Genomic DNA, 21,640 nt, shown 5'->3' with positions numbered 1-21,640 from the left:
TCAACCCCCCCCCCCCCCCCCAGCTCCCTCAGTGATAAGACTCCTTCTCCAGACCATTCACCAGCACTTTGCCCATCACTGGACCCGCTCAAGCACCTCAATGACCCTTTTACAGTGAGGGGCCCAGAACTGAACAAAGGATTTGAGCCACAGCCTCACCAGTGCCCAGTGCAGAAGGATGATCACTGCCCTGGCCCTGCTGGCCACGCTATTGCTGATACAGGCCAGGATGCTATTGGCCACCTTGGCTGCCTGGGCACCAGCTGAATCCAGTTCAGCTCCGTCAATCAGCACCCCCCCGGTTTTTTTCCATGAGCAGCTTTCCAGCCACTCTGCCCCAAGCCTGGAGCGTTGCCTAGAGTTGTTCTGACCCAAGTGCAGGACAATGCACTTTTGTCTTGTTGAACCTCCTACCACTGGTCACAGCACATTGATTCAGCCCGTGCAGAACCCTCTGCAAAGCCTTCTTCTTCTCCAGCGGATTGCTGGTTTCAATTCCAGCGCTTCACTGCGATTCCCCCCACCCTGTTTCTCATCACTTCCAGGCACGTTTCCCCCACAACCCAGCCTCACACCGCAGGCCGAGGCGACCAGGAGACAAGCCGCTCCCCCAGCCGTCCTCCCAGCCTGCTCCGCGGCCACGCATGTCTCCTGCGGAGCGGGGCTGCTCTGCTTCACCTCATGGGGAGAAGGGGGCTGTTGGCAGCGGTGGCGGCGGCGGCGCTTGAGGTGGGTGTGAGGGGCAGCGGGACGGCCTCGCTCCAGGCGGCGGCCGCGACCGGCTTCCCGCCCACACGGACTCGGCGGCTCCGAGCGGCAGCCCCTCTCGCCCCGCGGAGCCGGAAAGCCGCTCGCCGCCGCCCGGGCCGGACATACGGGTCGGGTCCTCACATAAGAATGCAGTGCTTTGCCTAAAGCCAGGCATGTCACTTAGCTGTCAGGCTGCCTCACGCTCCCTTCTTGTGGTAAAGATGACGGCACATTTTTATTTCTTAATGACTGAGGAGGTGGTTGATGAGGGGCTTTGGTGGTGGGTGTTGAGGCAAAGCGTACTCTTTTTTCAAGACGTAAAAATTGTTGCTGATCGCTGTAATTTCACATCTGCTTGCTGCATTCTTCTCTTTCCTTCGTCCCAGTCTTTAGTTACACTTACTGATTGTATTCTAGTCTTAAATTAGATTAGTTATTTACGATGCAAATGATGTTGCAGTTAATGAGGGTAATGCATAAACTGCTCGTGCTTCTTTTTTTCTTGTTTAGGATGACACATGATTGAGGTTTTTTTTCTTCTACTGGAAAATACTGGGATCTGTTTCTATTCCTAAATACTTTAAGGATATTTCTTTCAACAGTTTTCTTTTAGGTACATCTCAGTTCCAGAGTACTCATTAAGGAGGTCTGCGTTCTGCTGTCTTGGTATCTCTTTTCGAAAAACACCTTGTGGTCCCTGAAATAAACTATTTATTTAAATCCAGATTTTCAGGGGGTGGGGGTGGGGTAGGTGGTATATGTTTTTCTGAATTTCCTTGTGGTTTTAATTTCGTTTTTTCCTCAGTAATTTGATAAAATCTCACTGATTTCTTGTGTGCTTTTGTCCTCTTTCCTGTTTAGCCCCCTTGCACCCTCCGGCATCAATAATGCATTATAATTATCTAACCCCAAAATATTTTCATTACTGGTTCTTCAGAGGTCCTTTTAGGCTCAGATCTGCTTTTCCGTGAGATAATACATTAAATGTTTGAGTTTGTGTCTTAATTGGTAATTCAGCTTTATGCAGCATTTTGTACAAATTAACATCCGATATCAAATAATGCTTTTTTAGAAGATCATAGAATTATAAGGGACTGCTGCAATCTTGACTTCTTTCATAAAGTGCATAATTCTACTAACTTTAAGCATTAAATTCCTATATGTATTCATGTACCTGATTTTTTTCTCTTGCTGTTACAACATAAGTTGGAAGGCTTCTTAGTATCAGCTATTTCCTCAAATGCATATTTGCAACTTTGATCTAAATATTGTGTCAGTAATTTACAATGTTAACTGTGTGTTTTTTAAAATTATTTTTATAGTTTCCGTAAGTGAAACTAAATGCATCAGCAAAATTGCATTTTCTGGGTATAGGCAGAGATTATGCATAATGCTATATATATCTCATAGAAAAATGTCATGAGAAAGCATAACTCTGAGCAGTGTAACTCTGTCAGCTGTTGTGTGAATGTGTTTTATGTAAACCCCACCTAAATTTCTCTTTCAGTATGTTAACTGGACTGATCACCCATAGGTTTCTAAGCATTCTGTGTAATACATCTGTTTCCCACTCTTCTGTTCTAATGTAAGATGTAAGCTCCGCAACTGTGCTTTGTCAGATTTATAGGATAGAAAAGCCTCTGACACTTCATGGTGATGTTTTACACTTTGTTGTGGTATTTTATGTTTTACTGTGATACATGTAAACATCACACTTTATTGTGGTATATTTACACCACCTGAAAATCATTGTTTTTTTCACATAAAAAATGTGTTTTCTAGGTTTATATTAGAAATTATAGTGTCAGAGGTTATTTTGGTTGAACAGAGTTTTGCTTTTTCTAGACTTGATTTCACTCTTGATCTACAGAATATTTATAGTTACGCCATTGTACCTGGGAATTTGACTTGATTTTTGCACAGATATCAGTCATTTTGTCTATGAAAGGTGACAGCACCAGACTGCTTAAAAAGAACAGTTACTCCATGGACATAGCTCTTGACTAAGGGTAATCTGAAGCCACATTTTTGCTTCCTGTTCTTTATTCTGGCTCAAATACACCCATTATATATTGTTTTCCCGGTTTGTATTGTTACTTTTATTTCACAATAGAATAATTCTCAAATCATACTCATTTTGTGTTACTTGTGATAGTTTTCCTGCACACTTTATGCACATTAATAATATCGATAGCAAAGCAGTGTAAGTCCACCATAGAAATGATGCAGACCTCTGTTGCTGCTTGAATTTATAGGTCACCACTTGGAATAGACAAGCTCACTAAATGATAGGATGAAATTAGAAAGAGATAACTGAATGTGACTCACAAATGTTTCATTAGGTGGGAATCTTTCAAGTGCACAGCTACAAGGAAGTATCTGTTAAAATAGGTCTCTCTATAGTTTGAAATGCAGTTACTTAAAACAGAAGGCTGGGAGTGCATTTTTCTGACTTTATGACATTGGGGGTTATTATCTTTTAATTATTACCCTGTTCCATCTTTAATTTGTGCCCTTCTTGTGGTTTATGGTCATCTTTTCCTACTTTTCTCACAGAGCTTCTAAGCCCTCGCTGAAGATACTTTTAGCTCAATTAAATTTGTTAAGGAATTCATTAAAAGGACATTGCATCTTTCTCTATTTTATACTATTTTTCAATTTTATGTATGTTTTGTAGAGAGTTTGAAGAGCTCTGTGTAGTATCAGTGCTTACTATTACCTGATTCAATTTATTTAGGATGGAACAAATGCTGTTTGGTCTTCCCTGCACTGGACTGCGCAGACAGGATTCAAAAAGCACAGAAGCTCCATGCTGAGGCATAGACCATGCTTGCTACTGGAGTAAAGCAACTGCAATGGAAAAAATACGTTCACTTAGTCCCAGAGTAAGTTGGATTCTGAATACTGGTGTGCTTTCTAAAAGTACGCTGCTACATCAGTTCTTCACAAGTTGACTTCCTATTACAGGTTTTATGGTAATTTTAAATAAAAACCAATTTGATGTGATGCTTATACAGAAGAAACATTTGTGAGGAGTTCACCATTTGTTCCTTAAAATAGAATTTATTCAGAAATGTTGTGTGTGTTGTAAAGTCACATACCAGAAATGGCAGTTCCAGTGTTTCAGGAAATACTTTATGTTCACATCTTCCTTCATGACAGTCATGGTTAACAGACACTAAACACAATCTACTTCTTTCATCTGTGAGCAAAATCCATGTATTATTAATCCTTTCTTCTCCTTAAAAGCTTATAAATAAGTGAATCAGTGGGCTTTTTTTCTATAAAGATCAGTGTCAGTATGCATATTTTTGTGAGTAATTCTACAATAATCAGGCATGCACATAATCTGGAAGACACATTCTATATTTCTGGGGTTTCAACTATTATGTGTCATGGTTATTAGAAGTTTTCACTTTTAAAGAAAATCTAATACACTGGTAAAAGCCCATTTAGAATAAAAATTTACCTAATGGTACTGTGTGAAGGAGAGTTATTGAGATAGCACAGAAACAGCAAACTCTTGGAAAAAACGGTTTTGGATAGGATGTAGGCTTTGAAACTGTGGTCTGTCTCCATCGCTCCACCAAAAGGCAGAATAGAGTAATAGTTGGGAAAGTCAGAAATGATACTGTCCTTCAAAGACTTCTATTCTGTGTGTTTAACATAATAAAGCTTGGGAATACATCATTTTAGTGTATTCCCACTTTTATTTCAAAAGCGTGGGTTTTTTATGGTATCACAGAAATCAGTAGTTTGTCTTTATAATCCTAGTATCTCATAATTGCTTCTTAGGAGTGGGGTGAGGGTGTCTTTTAAGAGCTTGAATTATTTTTGGAATTTCTTTTGAGGTGTCAGATGGTTATTTAGGGACAGTAATTCCCAATAAATCACCTTGTAGGAGAGAGTTTCGTAACAATTACAAAAACATTCATTATTAAAAAAACCTTGTAAGTGATTATTAATGCTAATAACAGTGCCTTTATTTTCAAATTACAACAGTCAACTTTTGAAAAGTAAATGTCTGGGATTAGTTAATTTTATTTCTTTTTTCTGCAAAAGGAGCTGTTACGAAGGTGATGTGGCAGACCATAAACAAGTCCTAAAAGTAACAGTAGAGTTTGCTGCTGGAGCACATACTGAGGAAAAGCATATGTAGTTTTGCTCTGTAAGGAGTTAGTTTTGGTTACTTCTGCTTGACTCAATCATTATTGTCTTAGAGTTTGTGATAAATGGTAAAGATATTTTGGTGTTTCTGGTTTTCTTAATGCTTATTCTATGTGCTAGTCTCCAAGCTAAGAAAAAAATCTTTGCTCAGAGAGGACTGCCTGGGTGATAATACATATAATACAATAAAATAGAATACAATAACTGAAATGGAAAAAAAAATCCCTAGAAATATATAATAAAACATTGAACTGTTTTTTTTTATGCTCAGTTGTGGTAGTGATAAATGCTTTGTGATGATAGGTTTTTTTCTTTAATAATTTTCTCTCTGTTCTTAACATTTACAGAACAACTGATTATGCAAAGGACAATGCACAGTGTGTGTCCTGATGACATTTTTTGTGATGTGACATGCTTATTGCCATGGCATCTGAGACTGAAAAGGCCCATGCTCTTCTCCAGACTTTCAACACAGCTTCAGTTATTTCTAGTCTAGGTTTGGGAGTATTCTGCTTTGTAGCAGACAGACTTCTACAGTTTTCTTTCATTCAGCAAAATGACTGGCTCCGAGCATTCTCTGATAATGCAGTGCACGGTATACTAGGAATGTGGTCCTGGGCAATAGTGATTGGACTCAGGAAGAAAAGTGACTTCACTGAGGTCACTCTGGCTGGCTTCCTCTCCTCTGTCATCGATGTGGACCACTTCATTCTTGCTGGCTCCCTGTCATTAAAGGTAAGGCAGTAGATCAGTGGTTGTGTATTTTTTTTCTTCATTACTGTTTACTTTTTTTTGTTCTTCTGCCATATCCTAAGCAAAAAAAGTTCCAATTAGACACATTTAATAGATATATGGAAATTATATCTGATGCAGTTGTTAAAATTTTAAAAACCCTAAAAATATTTTGTATCTACTGTTAAGTTCTTCTTGCTCTGTAAAAAAGAGTTCTGAAAGCCCTTGTTTATTATATCCTCTGCGTATCACATAATTGCTTTGTTATCCAGGTTAAACAGTTAAGTGCTGCAGTGTGTGCTTTTTGTATAAAGTGGATTATTCTGCTTACAATAAGGGGTAGAAATATCTGGAAAGTAGATAATTGAGCTGCAGTTTGGTTTCATTCAGTCTGACTGAATAGTACATTTGGTTTTAGCCAGGCCTAAGTTTTCCACAAACAAGCTGTATGTGAGCTGTCACTGTTAAAAAGGCCGTTTGAGTTTGGCCTTAAATATAGTTCATTTAAAAAAAACAAGTGTCAACTTCTTTATAAACATAAAAAGGAGAATTTTCTCTTGTTAAGGAGTATACATGATCATCATCCACTTGCAGAACTGCTTGTAACAAAAGTTTCTCAATAGGAGTACTACCAGATTATGGCTTTTTTTTTTTTTTGGTAGTGCTCTGGTGGTTTAAGTGTGTCCTGTTCATCCTTCCTCATTCACATACATGTATCCCTGTCTTTCTTGCTTGTTGTCGATATGTATGCCCAGATTTTGCTGACCACAACAGTTTCATCTGTATACTCTACAAAATGTTGGCACCTTCTGTAAGCTCTGTCTGTGCCAGCCCCAGCCCCAGTTCTCTTAGCTCTGTGCCTCCCATATCTCATACCTTAGGCAGACATTCTTTGCCCCCAGCTAGCTCATGCCCTCCACAGCAGCAGCCCTGCCACTCTGCTTGTTGCTAGGAACTTGCTCTTGGTTGTAGTTGGAAGTATCCACTGAAAGTCATCTTCTCAGGCCCGCTGCTGAAGTAGGCTCACCTGGAGCTTGCTGCAGAGTCCCACCTCTCATCATATGCAAGATGCTCCAGTCCCTTCACACTCTTAGTGGCCCTTCACTGGACTAAATTGCCAGTAGTTCTATGTATCTCATAGTCAGGAGCCCATCTGGACTCATCTCTCCAGAAGTGGTCTTACCAGTGCTAAGGATAAACAGAAGCATCACTTTCCTCTACCTGCTAGCAACACTCCTAAGCAGCCCAGGATATCACTGGCCACCTTTGCTACAGGTTGTGTTGCTGGCTCATATTCAATTTGCATTTAACAATTTGGAATTTCCTCAAAACTGCTTTCTAGCCAGGCAGCCTCCAGCATGTGCCATTGCCTGGTATTCTTCCTCCTTAGGCAGACTGTAGTTCTCCCCTTCTCTGTACTTCTTGCATATGGAAATACTGTAAAATTATAAAACTATATAAAGGGAAGTTTGGTTGATTAAGGAGTCCTATAATATTAACATTTTGGTATAGAATTTAAATCTATAATTCTTTATATATTTCCTTATTTTAAAATCAGCAAATGGAAGTAATGAATAGTTAATTACTAGAAAGTATTGTTAAAGATTTATTGCTGCTTTTTTCTTGCTTTTGAGGTTATTACCAGTTTTTTTTTTTAATTATGACCACTAGATGACACTCTTCACCAGTGTCTGTTTATAAAGTTGAGTATTGTGTCAAAAAACTGGAAGGTGACCTGTTTCTGCTGCCTTCAGTGAGGTGAGGTTAAATATGCTTACATTTTCCATAATGGAGACTACTTTTATAGCCTATCCCTAGTATCCCTAAAGTAAATAACTGCAGTTTCATGACTTCATTTTTTTTTCCTGTGTTGTCTTGGTTCCCAAGCAGCTAGCAATTGTTTTTCTAATATACAGCCTAAAGTACTGTTGTGACAGCTAGATCTTGTTTCCTTATTCTTTATGCCCTCTCTGGAGAAAGTAGCTGATTGCTGTGCTTTCCCAAAAAGTGCTGCTCAAATCAGAAACACAGGGTGTTGAAGGTAGGAGAATAGCCAGCAGTTAAGTTAGTAGCCAAACTTACTTAACTGAGGAGAATGCAGGATGCCTAAAGGCTTTTTCATAGCAATTTGCTTATGAACTCCTCATTCCAAACATCAACTGCATTAATAAAGGATGTTTATCTTTAAGTCATGTCCTGTATATGTCTCTTGACTGTTATAGCAGTAACTGCATTACTTTTACAACCTGCAAAACCATTATGCTTTTCAAAGAGTATCTTCTTGACTAGCTGGCTTGCAAAAAATCTGGAGGGCCTAGATCTATGTTTTCTAAACCTCTCACTATTTTTCTTGATCTCCTCTCTATTACCTTATGCCTAAATTATCTTTAAAGGGACCCATCCAAAATTGTGTACAGTGTTTTAGGTGAGATTTCTTTAGATCCAGATAGCATAGGTTAGTTGCTTTTAGTGTCACATACATACAACATTTCTGTCATTTTTAAAAGAAAAAAAAAGTCTTACAGGATTTAAATCTTCCTGCACTGCAGTCAGAGGTTTTTTAGCTTGTGATACAATGTAATATCCATACTCTTTACTGCTCTGTTGTTGCCCAGTTAGCTAGACTTGATTGTAATACGTGATTTTTCTTTCTTCAGCTTTAGATGACGTAACTTTCAGCCTCGTGTCGTAATTTCAGGCTGTTGCCTATATAATTTATTACTTCGTGGAATACGTATTTACTATGTATTTGTTAGCACCAGTCCCATTCTTCCTCCTTAGATTGCAGAATTGAGAGTAATTGATTTAAGAGACTACAATGTTTACTGCTTATGCAACACGTTCCTAAGTAACTAATAAATTAAGAATCTAATTAACCACACCACTCATACTAATTTGTAACAATAGTATTTTTCACATTACACAATTACGTATAAAGCTCTTCATAATCACTCTTAAATCTGATGATGGGTTACTTTTTTTAAGTAGGCAGTATTGCGATCTACCTCCAGTTGCTACATTCACACTCCTCCAGTCATTTCCTGCTGACACAGGTGGCTTCTTGGATTATTTGGCTGCTGGGCTGCTTTTCATGGAGTCATCATTATTTTTCTGCAGTATTCAGGTTAAAAAGTCACCTGTGGTATTTATATGTTTACTCTGATAAATACTTGTGTACCAAGTAGCATGTGATCTGCCCTTTTGCCCACATTAGTTTTTGCAACAAGTATAAAGTCTACAAAGACTTTACTACTTAGTATTTGTAGTTCTTTGTATTCCATGTAGGTTTTACTGTGTATTATGTGGACATAAGTGTAGAAGAATCTAAGAATTTGTGTTTGAAGAATCTCTCATTGACTAGCTCTAAAGGTGAACATTTCTGCAGCCTGCCATCATACTCAGCATTGCTGATAAACAAGAACAGCATCAGCATCATGGGCTGTTCCCAGTGTTGCACAGGATTGTAGCCTGAACACTCGTTGTAGAACAGATGTGCAGGAGTTTCTAGCTTGCTGCTTTAAACTACCAGCTTCTAGAAGTGTAGAGAATGCAGTCAGTGGCAAACAAGATTGTACCAGCAAACCAGCAGGAGGTATTTCTGGTATGGAGAATAAGCTTTGCCCATGAACAATTAATACAACATTGAATTTATAGTTCGGGCCCAAAACTAAGGACTTCAGGTTTGTGAAATATCATGGAATATGAGTGAGGGAGCCCATGTTATGACATAAATTCTGTGGTGTCACTTTGAGCAGTAAAGCAAAGAGTTAGCTTGGGTTCTCTTCCATGGAATTGTTGTCTCCAGTCTCCAGCTGCTCATGGTAATGTGTAAAAGGGGCTGGAGGAACAGGAACTTCGAGAAGATCTTGTACCTCATTGAACATTAAGAGAAATTAAAAGATAATTTGTGTTGTGAATAAATTCTGTTTGCAACTGCAGCCTGATCTCTCTCGTGGTAGGCATCCCCCTAAATCTACCCAAATCACAACCATCTTTTTCTGGGAGATTTAAGGCAGAAAAAGCCTTGGTAATTTCTAAAGGCAAACAAGTTAGGAGAAAGTGTGTAACAACTCATATTGACAAATAGAACATGTCTGTCCCTTGGGCTTGTCAACTCAAAGATGTAAATGTTCTCTAGATAATTACAGACCAGTCAGTCTCACCTCTGTGCCTCGCAAAATCTTGGAGCAGATTCTCCAGGAAGGCATGCTAGGGCACATGTAAAACAACAAGGTGCTTGGTGACAGCCAGCATGGCTTCACTAAGGGGAAATCCTGCCTGGCCAATTTGGTGGCCTTCTGTGAGGGGGCTATGGAACTGATGGACATAGGTAGAGCAGTTGATGTTGTCTACCTGGACTTGTGCAAAGTGTTCGGCACTGTCCCACACAACATTCTTGTCTCTAAATTGGAGAGACATCAATTTGATAGCTGGACCACTCAGTGGATAAAGAACTGGCTGGATGGCCTCACTCAAAGAGTTGTGGTCAACAGTTCAGTGTCTGGCTGGAGACCAGTAACGAGTGGTGTCCTTCAGGGATCGGTGTTGGGACCGGTCTTGTTTAATATCTTTGTCAGTGACATGGACAGCACGCTTGTGAGGTGGGCTGATGCCAACCTCATGAAGTTTAACCATGACAAGTGCAAGGTCCTACACCTGGGTCAGAGCAATCCCAGGCACAGCTACAGGTTGGGCAAAAAGGAAATTCATGGCAGTCCTGCGGAGAAGGACTTGGGGGTGTTTGTCAATGAGAAAATGAACATGAGCCAGCTTCAGTGTGCGCTTGTAGACCAGAAAGCCAACCGTATTCTGGGCTGCATCAAAAGAAGTGTGACCAGCAGGTCAAAGGAGGTGATCCTGCCCCTCTACTCTGCTCTCGTAAGACCTCACTTGGAGTATTGTGTGCAGTTCTGGTGTCCTCAACATAAAAAGGGCATGGAACTGTTAGAACAAGTCCAGAGGAGGGCCACGAGGATGATCAGGGGACTGGAGCACTTCCCATATGAAGACAGGCTGAGAAAGTTGGGGCTGTTCAGCCTGGAGAAGAGAAAGCTGCATGGAGACCTCATTGCAGCCTTCCAGTATCTGAAGGGGGCCTACAGGGATGCTTGTGAGGGACTATTCATTAGGGACTGTAGTGATAGGACAAGGGGTAACGGGTTGAAACTTAAACAGCAGAGGTTTAGACTGGATATAAGGAAGAAATTCTTTACTGTTAGGGTGGTGAGGTGCTGAAATGGGTTGCCCAGGGAGGTAGTGAATGCTCCATCCCTGGCAGTGTTCAAGGGCAGGCTGGATGAAGCCCTGGGTGCTATGGTTTAGTGTGAGGTGTCCCTGCCCATGGCAGGGGGGTTGGAACTAGATGATCTTAAGGTCCTTTCCAACCCTAACTATTCTATGATTCTGAAGGATGGAAAAGAGATAAACTGTTCTTCTTTCAGAACTTAGGCACAGCATTTCAGGTGCTCAATGACTCTACTGCTATTACAGAATAGAGTTGTCTTGTGCTTAAATTGCACATTCATTTTGCTTTTGAACAGCCCTACCATCTAAACTTTGTTTGAAACAAATTAAAACATCACCTCCCCAAAACTGAATAAAGGCTGGCACTGATACTGATAAATTGCATATGTAATTAGCATTTCCATTTTACTTACTCATTGTGTTGCTGTTGGTACCTAACATCCATAGAGTGCTGGAAAATATTGGGAAAATAGTCATTTAGACTTTGCCACGGATTTTTATAAAGTGCAGGAATAGTGACTAGTCAATAGGACGTCTGCCAAAATGTATCACTATCCAGCATGGGATTTTTTCAAAATTAAGCTGGTATGGACTTTTCAGGCTCTTGCTGACACTAACAATGACTTCTCTTTGTAGGGTAGGTAATACTTTCACCATCACATTTTTCTGCCTCAATCCTTGAATTCTACTTGTATAAAGCAGAAACGAAGTTGTAGAAAATACACCCTTTGCACCAGCTTTAAGGAGCTGAGTCCATACCCACTGCAGTTAAAAATTGTTGAGACAGTTTATGAGCTTTTTAATTCTGTCATCTGGTTGAGAGAGTCACAGAGACGCATGTGGGGGGAACCTAATAGAGCAAAGCTTTCTGTGAGCCTTTTAACACCGACATTAGTTTAAAGCACGGGCTGTTATATTCTGAGATGGCCCACAAGTTTTCATCTGTGTTTTGTGGCTAAGGCTACATCAAAGTTTCCTTACAACGAAGATATGGTTCCAAGCAGTTGTCTGAATTAACCATAAAAACTCGATTAAGCCATTCCAGAGTCCCACTTCCCATAGCTGAAACCTGCAACAATTAAAACAATTGAAGTATTGACAGGTTAGTGGCTGGTGTCCTGTAGTAATGCATTGTTTGCTTTCTGCAATAGATGCAGTATTCAAAATAACAATCAGATGAACCATTCTATACAAAGAGTATGTCTCTGGTGCCTGTTACAGTGTTTCCAAATGCTCACTGGTATCTGAATTGAACCAGTTAATATTACATCAGCACCTGTACAGATCTTTTACTAATGTGCTATCATTTTTCTTATGCTTACAGAAGCAAGAATTTACATATTTGCTGCTTAGAAAACTGAAACAGGTTTTTTTGTTTTTTTTTTTTTTTACTACCTGAATTTGTGGAGATAGTTCTAGCTGTTGCTAGTTAAGTACATCTGGAACGTTTTCTCAAGTATATAAGTTAAATTGATAGCTATCACTTCTTCAAAGACTTAAGTTTAATCTCACTGGTTAGACATTCGCCTTAATTAAAACCAAATATCAGGCTTTCAGCTGAAATAGTGTTAAACAATTTGTTGATAAAAAAAACCCAGTCACAAGTGGTTCAGAGGTCGGCTTCTGAACTTGCCTCTTGCCTGTCTGTAAAGAATACTGTGTCAAGGCAACCAAAATACATATAACTTAGATTATTTTTGTTGTATTGGAAATTACTGTTCTGTTTCAGGTGCTGTTCAACTGAAACAGCTTCACAGATGCTAACTAGTATAATATAGTGGGTTTTTTTTAAATCATTAAATCATATGAAATATTTCTAGTAGAGCTTATTAAATATTTTAAGTGTATTATATGGTTGGTTTGATTTCAAAATTAGATACATGTAATCAGTGTAGCAGACTGTACAAGTTCTGTGTGTACAAAGTTCCACATGCCTATCTGACAGATAGCACAATTCATCCCTCTCCCTCCCTGTTTCATCATTGGTAATGCTTCATAGGATGCATGATTCATACCGTAGAGAGACAGCACAGTAAACAGCTCTCATATGTCTAAATAATCATGTTAATTTTGGTAAACTTCAGTGGAAAGGAACAGTGTGTTTTTCTTTGCACTTACACTTAGCCACTTGATAATACACCTGTAAACATTTGTGAAACATTTCTTGTCACAATTGTACCTATTGCCAATTATATTTTTCTTTTCTACAGGCTGCTCTGACTCTTCCACGGAGACCATTTCTTCACTGTTCTACTCTTATTCCTGTTGTGGCTCTGACATTAAAGTTTATTATGCACCTTTTCAGGCTTAAAGATTCATGGTGCTTTCTTCCTTGGATGTTGTTCATATCCTGGACTTCTCATCACATCCGTGACGGGATTCGTCATGGCCTCTGGATCTGCCCATTTGGAAAAACTCCTCCTCTGCCATATTGGCTCTATGTGGCAATTACAGCATCTTTACCTCATCTATGTTCATTTATTATGTATTTAACAGGCACTAGAGAATTAATGTCTATAAAACATGGAATCCGCATTGATGTATAAGAATTAAGTCCTTAAAGGCTATGAAGGCTTGAATATTTAAGGACTGTGTGAAGACAAATTTACTTATTACAGTAAAACAGAAGCTTAAGGGAGATTTGGGAAGATTCAGGAAGATTCAGATATGAGAAAATTAAAATTGCTCAAAATGTGAGTTTGCTTACAGACCTTACTGCTGTCCTCATAAACAGCATTTTCCATTAAGTGCAATGTCATCCATAAAATTCAGTATTATTACATGGAAATGTCAATTTCATCATAAATAAGTTCCCTAACAAAACTTGTTACTATGTTGCATGTTTGTAATGTAGTAATTTGTGCTGGGATCTATTCAGTTTTCATTTACAGAAATTTCTCAGAAAAGGTCGCAAAGTGAAAATATAGCTCTTGTCTGGGTTACAGTGTGCAAGCTGAGAATTGTTAATCATTGTTCTACTGATTTTTTTGTTCATTGAACTCCATTGTCCATTAAGGAGATAGGACCTTAATTCCAGTTTGTGATGAACTGCAGTCATAGAATCATAGAATCATAGAATAGTTAGGATTGGAAAGGACCTCAAGATCATCTAGTTCCAACCCCCCTGCCATGGGCAGGGTCAAAAGGGTGTATGTTTATAGAAGAGCATATATAAGTTAGCATGTGCTGAGCTGAAGTTATCAAAGTAAAGATAAGGTGATGTGTTCATACTACACTTATGTGGGTAAATATATCTTAGTATGAAGTGCAGAAAAGTTACAGAAGATACTAACTGGGATGACTGGCTTATTGAGTACCAGAGACCTATGGCGGCGAAGTACTAGAGGCTGGCTGCTGCACACTAAGCTAATTACAGAAAGTGTTTCACCTTTTGAAATGTGCCCTCCAAATAGTTTCTGACCTATCTGTTCTTCATGTAAGAAAGGTATGCTTAGGGAAACTTAACCAAAAATGTGTTGGTTTAGAGCTGTCAGAGCAGGAACTGTCTTTTATCCAAAGGCTTAATGGTTTAGAAGAGGTGGAGCATTGTTCATGCATTTGCTTCTAACCTGTATTTTAAATATAGGCTATGAAGTTCCAGTTATGAATATATTTTGTGCAAGAAGTGAACACTTAAATCCTTGAAACAAATTTTCTGAATTCTTATTTCATAGTATAATACTCCTATAATTTTGTGCTTTATAATATGCAGATCTGTTGCAAAGGGAAATGCATATAGGAACAAAGTGGGGAATTGTATTGTCTCATTTTTAGTTTGTAGCTGTAGCATTTTTGGTAACTCTATGTTCACCAGCAGTCCTTAAGATTGGTATGGTACTGTACTGTCCTGGCGATGTTTAAGGTATATCTTCAGTAGTTTAAAAACACATATTTCATTCTCTATATTGCAATTTTTGTGAGTTTTTTTACAATAATTTTCAGCTGTGTTTCAATATATCACTTCTCTGGTCATGTTCTTGTACCAGTTCTAAGACAGCAGCAGGTGAATGCCATTTAGAAATATATTAAGGAAGGTAGCAAGAACATGTGACAGTTAAATTGTTTTTCTCACTGCAAGACCTACATGGCAGTCTCACATCCTGGCATTCAGGCAGCTTTACCACAGGCTGTTGACAGCTTTTCAGAGTAAACTGACAGGTTGCATGTAAAGCTGTAATTTGTGGGTACACAGATTAGAAAACAATGGCGAAGTTCATGTCATCTAGGAGATACACCTACCTATTAGGAATTAATTGCCTAAGAATTCCTTACCAGTATTTCATATGCATTTCAAATTCATTGGTATTTCCAACTATGCATTGATACCTTCCACATGTAGCAAAACCATGGCAAATAAACCAAGACACTAAAACCATCATGAAGTTGTGCTTTTACTGCATGCTTTACAGTAAAGGGTAAATGTGAAGCACAAAAAGCATGTGAATTGCACACAAAAAAATGTTAAAAAGCTCAAGTTAATAATTCTGTGCACAATTCATTATACTAAAACAATAGTTATTTCAGTGGTTCATTTGCTATGCTAATCTAAACTTTTCCATGTATTTTCAAGTGGTACTTACCAAGTTAAGAAAATGTGTTGGTTTCCTTTATTGTTAGAACTTTGCTGCTTTTTTTCCTGTTTTAATGGACTGTTATTGTGGAAAGTAGGTACTAACAATTGCCAAGTTTAAAAGAAAAGTGTTAGAATGTTTCTTCTCCCCAGTCCTCCAGAAACAAGGCAGAATTTTTCCTAATGCCCCAGTGGCCTTAACAGAAAGAGTAAACACATTTCTTACCAGTTTATATTTAAAATGTAATCTGTATTTTTTACTTGACTCCTGGTACCACTTTATTCTACAGGGAAGTATATTGCATCATGTGCCTTTAATTGGTTATTGATGAGTGAATTATTCGTAATTGGTGCCGCGCTTCAAGGAAGTTTGCATTAAATGGAAATAATCTTAACAGCCAGGCCATTGGTATTAGTTTATTACTAGAAGAACATTTCTTTTGCTAATGGAAATAAAGCTCCAGAATGAGGGAGGGAAGGCGTTAGAATTCAGTCTAAAGGAATTGTTAGTTCATAGTTAATTTTAAACACATATATTTTTATTCCATCAGCTACTATAAGTATGAAGCTAAATGAAATGCATCAGAAGAGTGCATTTCTGTTTAATGGAGCCAATCTGTATTCTGTCAATTCTGTAAATTTATTCAGGACAGAATAAATTTTATATTACAGGTGTTGTACAGCATGGGCTTTGTTCAACCAGTAATTCGGAATCCACGATCTAGGTTTTGTTTCCCTGCTACAGGCAGACCTTGCACTGAAACAAAGGAAGGACTGTTGGTTTAAAATACACTTTGCATCCATTAAAAAAGCCCAACACAATAATAAGGCTTTTCTTCAAAATAATAAATTGGTTACTTCAGTTATTTCTTAAAAATTTCCACATTTCGTGGCCTCTACACTGAATTCTATATTGTAGAACTGTTTTCTATTACATATGACATAGACCCACTATTAAAGATAAATGGTACTTGTACTTACATATCTCACACACTGATCTTTCTATGTTCATATAATCATCTTCCATTGCTTAACCTAATTTTATATCGAATTTACCTAGAATAAAGAGGAATATTTGTCTCAATGACTAGGAAACCCAGGTATGCAACTAGTTAGCAAAAACATTTCAGTGCAGTGTTAAGAAAACTTCAGAATGTTGAAAATGAGAAAAGAAATTATACTGCATTCTTTTTGTTTGAAATGTTAAGTAGATTTCTAAGCAGCTTGTAGAAACAGATTTGTTTAATCAAAACTAATTGACTGAAAACATTTGTATTAGTAAATATAGGGGAACAATCTGTGTGAAAATGGATTTGTATACTGAAACTGTTGTAAGGGTGATAGAGCAAGTCGGGCTGTATGCTGTTGCCACGTCCACCACAGAAACAATTCCTTTGTCCAAGGAATTATACTAATGTCGCTGAAGTTTTCCTCACATTGCCAAGGGAACTCAGTCTTACTTTGATCTTTGTCAGTCTTTCCCTTAAAAATTGTGTCACGCTAAGGGCTCCTGGACTGGTGTGTGGTGGTTTCCTTGATCTGCTGTTCACTGCTTCCCAACAGTCTTACAGGTGAGCCAAAAAAGCTGGTAGTTGTGAGTATTGGTACAGGAACTGGGTAAAGAAATGAAACGAAAGATAGCAGATGTAACATTGGCACAAGGAATTTACAAGGTTATTAATGCTGCTGGTTTCACTTTTATGTTTCAGTTTAAATTGCTGATAGTCAAACAAAACCAACTTCTTTTTACGTATTACTGCCAACAATTTAGAAACAAGCTTTGTGATGCCTGCTCTAAAAGCCTGAAGTTTTTCTGGGATAAATGAATAATGTAAGATTCAAATAATAAGGCTTTATCAATCTATTTTCAACAAAAGCATTATGTATTTTTATTCATGTAACTGTGTATAATAGGCACTAATTTTCCTGGTCCTACCAAGGAAGCATGTTTGGGGTTTGGAGAGTTTTGATATAGAATACTCCAAAACCTTTTAACACAAGTAATTTTTCTTTCATTAGTCCTTGGAGAGATAGATCTTCCCTTTTTTTAGACATGTTTTGTTAATGTGAAAGTTTTGAGTGATTTACAAGCATATTGTGGGTGAATGTTCTGTATTCCTTATACATCAAACATAAATAAGCCAAACAAATGCACTTACAACTTTATACCATGAAAATGTACGCACGTTATTTATCATTTTCTCCCTCATGTAAAAGCAATTCAACGTGCTCTTGCATCTTGCTTCATGCATCTTGCATGTCTATGTAAATGTTGACCAAGGGGCATTTCTAGTAGTTCTGTATGGGTACAGAGACAGTACAGAGCAGCATTTCATGCACTCTTCTTGTGCTTGACTTAACTTCAGGTTAGATGAAAAGTTTGCTTCTGCTTCAGTGTACGTGACCCACATACCTCGGCTGGGTTCTGCAAGATTAGATGGCAGACATCTATCTCATCACAGAGTCCCTTTGTATTCAGCATATATCTAGTCTGTCTGTTGGTGCTAGAAACATGATTCATCTCTTCCTAAAAGAGAAGTCTACTTCTGTTCTACTAAATTGCATTCTAGTCACCACAGATTGTATTTAATTAGAAGGTATGTGGCTAAAACTGAGATTGTAGATTGGACTTGTCTTCCTGTCATTCACCATGATTTCCTATTGCTGAAGAAGGGAACTGTCTTTTCAAGGACTCTTTTATCCAGGTGATTTCTAGATATGCAGAAAAGCATAAAAAGTGAAACAACTAAAGCCAAATCCCATGAATCACTTCACATAACTTCTACACTGACACATTTCAGCTTTTTAAAATGAATTGTAGCTTTTAAAATGCAGAACAAACATGTATTGTAAAATTAGATTATTTTCTTTTTCAAAATCTAAATCTGTCCAAAGCCAGGAGATTCTCTTTAAAAGATTAAACCATTGCAGTTTATATATTTATCATGGCTGAAATTTCTGGTGCCAAGTCCTTACTTCAGTTTATATTTCCTTGAAAAAATACATGGCTCTGGCTGCAATGTATGGGAGCTTAGGCTAGGAACATGAAGTACTGTAAAAGTTTGAGCCTCTTTCTCCTTTGGAAGTTGACTTAGAAGAGGCTCTACAGCAGAGCTTGTACTAGGTACTGTCAGTCTCTCCTAATTGCAATATATGAAAGTGGATCGTCTGTTACTGTCATGATAAATATTTATTGCCATTAGGAACCTCTGATACTGTTCTCCAACACTTCCAAGGAGATGTGGGTTGTACTTGCTGCTGCTGCCTGCACACTCAGGGCAAAGAAGGAATGCTGCAGTGTTACTTAAGCAAAACCATGGCCTAAGTATGTGGGATATGGGGCTCCATGGGTGTTAAAAGCTGCTTCTGTTAAAAAGAAAATAATGAGTTTTTTCCCAATGAGTTTCTGCCATTGAAAGTTGTGTTGAATGATCAAATTTCTTGAAAACTTGTTTCAGATAAGAAAATCTTGTACTTAATTACAAGAAAGTCTGTTCTTTTGCTGCCTATTTCAAAGGGATGAATTGGCACATTTTATGGTTGTCTGTTTTCTGGATTAGCTCTGCAAAACAGGCAGTGTCTTCTTAGTCATCAAGAGAGTGAGCATTTTCCATCTTTATAGTGGACAGGTATAAAGGTTTGCAAATGCCAAGTACATCTTTTTTGCCTTGGCACATATTCATAAGCAGTCACTTGTCATGCAAGGTTATGCAAGGTATTCAATAAAAGGTGGAAAATGCTTTGGACTAATCATACACCAAGCATTTCATCAGAATCTGTCCAAACTCCTTACACAACAAGCTGCAGGTGCACCTCCTCTGGAAGAAAGTAACCAATATCATAAAATAGGCTATTTTTTTGGAAAAAAAAAGTGTTGAAGAATTGCTTTGCTCTAGCTTTTTTCTTCATCCAGTTTCTCTGTTTCCTTAGCTTGCAGGAGGACTGGCCTTCCACTGAGTTTGTTCGCATTGCCACATAGTGTACACATACTTTAAGCTTATGTGAAAGATAAAAGCTTTCAAGTGCACAAGGTGAACTTGAATTGCATTATTATAGCAGAATGCTCTCTTCCTGAGTTGGTGGTGGTATATAATCCCAACCAGAGGGGGGGGGGGGGGGGGAGCATCTCTCAAAAGGAGTAGTATTGATTGAAGGTAGAGAATGCGCAACTTCCCTGGCACTGGTAATACTTCCTTATGCCAGAATATCACTCCACTTTCCCTGGCAGAAATTGCTTTATTGATGGAGAGAAAAGCTTTATTTCTCAGTTGAGCTTCCAGCTGATTTGGCACACTGACATAATTACATCTACAGAGGTAACAAACATTGATTTTTCTCTGTGTAATGAGAAACCTTCTACTAACATTTTTCAACTTTGTACTGTATCTGGACTTGAAAAAAACAGTGCATCAGAACTGTTTGTGTTGAAGACAAGAGTTTGAAAACACTCTCCTGACATGTGTATGAAGGGTATTTGCTATTTCTGCTTTTATTTCTATCCCAAAATAACAATACTTGCAGGCTTTTAGGAGTTAATTGAATGGTCTATTTGATGGAGGAGAAAAGGACTTGCAGAGGTACTGACAGGACAAAATGGTTTACCAGCCTTTTGAAGGAAGTAACTGCTTGCTTTCAAAGTCAAAACGGTTGAACAAAGATGTTCTGTGACATGCATAAAATACATCTGAATGCAATTGAATGTTATGTCCCTTTATATATTACCAAAGGAAAACTGCTTAACTGACCCTTGTTTTCTTCCCTCTTGTATTCCTGCCTCCATGATGGCATTTCACATTTACCTCCCAAGTGCTTTATAAGCATTACCCAATTTCACTAGGTCTCTAATTAGTTTACAGGGAGGAAACGTAAAAAGAAGTGGAGGTTTTTTGTGGTTTTTTGTTGTGGTTTTTTTTTTTTGTGGGGAAGCTGGGCCGGATAAGTGTGTTCAAAGCTCTACTTCAAAGCAAAAGAGGTAGAGCTGACAGGAATGTTAGGATGAAATATAGTTATTCAAGGAAAGACTCCCCTAGAGAGGAGCTTCTTTCAAACTGTAATTACTATATTTGAGTTTCATGGTTAAATGATACACATCAGTCGCTTCCTGCTAGCTGACCTAAAGTGATGAAATAGTTTGGGGTTTAAAACTACAAAAAGAGAGCAGGTTGCTGCAAACAACTTTCCAATGCCAGGAAAACAGGCTTTGGAATAGCAATGAGGAACTAAAATACCAAATTCACTTGCCAAAGTAAATCAGCACCCTGCCCAAGTTAGTCAATAAATACAAATGTGCAGGACAGTTCTTCCATCCAAGTACTTGATGGACTGGAAACCATCAGATAATTTGAAAGAAAAGCAGTGAAATTGATTATGAGGAGAGTGTGTGTAATGTCTTCTGGCAAGCACAGAACCTTCCCTGGGAAGGACAGTCTGCACTTGGTGCACTTACTGTCTCTTACTCCTGTTTGGGTTTCATTGCAACCTAAAGATTAGATCCCTGAAGGAGTCAAAAAGTCAGCATGGCCCATCTTTAACTGGAAACACATGGTCAGTGCTGCCTGCATGTAGACAAGATGAAACATAAAGGAGTGTTTTTTGTTTGCCTGGCTCCAAGTTGTAAGCATAACCTAAAAGAGATTAGCATGTTAATTTGTTCCTGTGTATTTTCCTGATCAAATTTTACTGTGTTAAGTCTGTGCAGCACTGATCTGTTATCTGAGAGAGGAGCATGGTTTCACTGCAAGTTTCACAGTGTGACCTTTATTGCAAATGAGGAATATTTCGTGATCACATCACTTTAAGTGGAATTCAAAAGACAGGCAGGCCCAGTACAGCAACCAGAGCCCTTCCCAGTGTCAGTGAGTGAGAATTGCAGAAGCAGCATATTATTAACAACATTCTTATTAATAATTTATTTGTTCTGGGTAGTGCAGGAAGGTTTCAGCCTCTCATTATGTTAGGTGTTGTGTAACACAGCAAGATAGTCCCTGCCCAAGTAGTATTAGAATATAAATACTATTTTTTATATCATGTAGATAACATTTAACTATAAAAATACAAAGATAGGAGAATTGATCCTGATCTTGTTTAACTTAAAGTAGAAGATTATAAAAAAGAAAATTAAAACTAATTATTGCGAATTGGTACTACTATTTTCTTTTTCCTCCAAAATGTTGGCAT

At 38.2% G+C, this 21,640-nt stretch overlaps 1 protein-coding gene across 1 annotated transcript; it reads left to right on the top strand.

The window, feature by feature from the left end:
- The first annotated feature begins 625 nt into the window (after positions 1-625).
- TMEM267 (transmembrane protein 267) lies at positions 626-15,271 on the top strand. Its single transcript, XM_031051670.2, has 4 exons — positions 626-729; positions 3,488-3,635; positions 5,265-5,652; positions 13,104-15,271. The coding sequence occupies exons 3-4, from the start codon at positions 5,329-5,331 to the stop codon at positions 13,437-13,439; spliced, it is 660 nt and encodes a 219-aa protein (XP_030907530.1). The 5' UTR covers positions 626-729; positions 3,488-3,635; positions 5,265-5,328; the 3' UTR covers positions 13,440-15,271.
- Positions 15,272-21,640: the final 6,369 nt, after the last annotated feature.

Source organism: Melopsittacus undulatus, chromosome Z, assembly GCF_012275295.1.
Source record: "Melopsittacus undulatus isolate bMelUnd1 chromosome Z, bMelUnd1.mat.Z, whole genome shotgun sequence".
Classification (NCBI taxonomy): Eukaryota; Metazoa; Chordata; class Aves; order Psittaciformes; family Psittaculidae; genus Melopsittacus; species Melopsittacus undulatus.
This window is presented reverse-complemented; position numbering and strand designations above follow the sequence as displayed.

What these genes read in the sequence shown, in the direction of transcription:
- TMEM267 (XM_031051670.2), top strand. Translation starts at nt 5,329, where the DNA reads ATGCTTATTGCCATGGCATCTGAGACTGAAAAGGCCCATGCTCTTCTC. An exon ending in CTGGCTCCCTGTCATTAAAG is followed by an intron (nt 5,653 to 13,103) that starts GTAAGGCAGTAG and finishes TCTTTTCTACAG; the next exon opens with GCTGCTCTGACTCTTCCACG.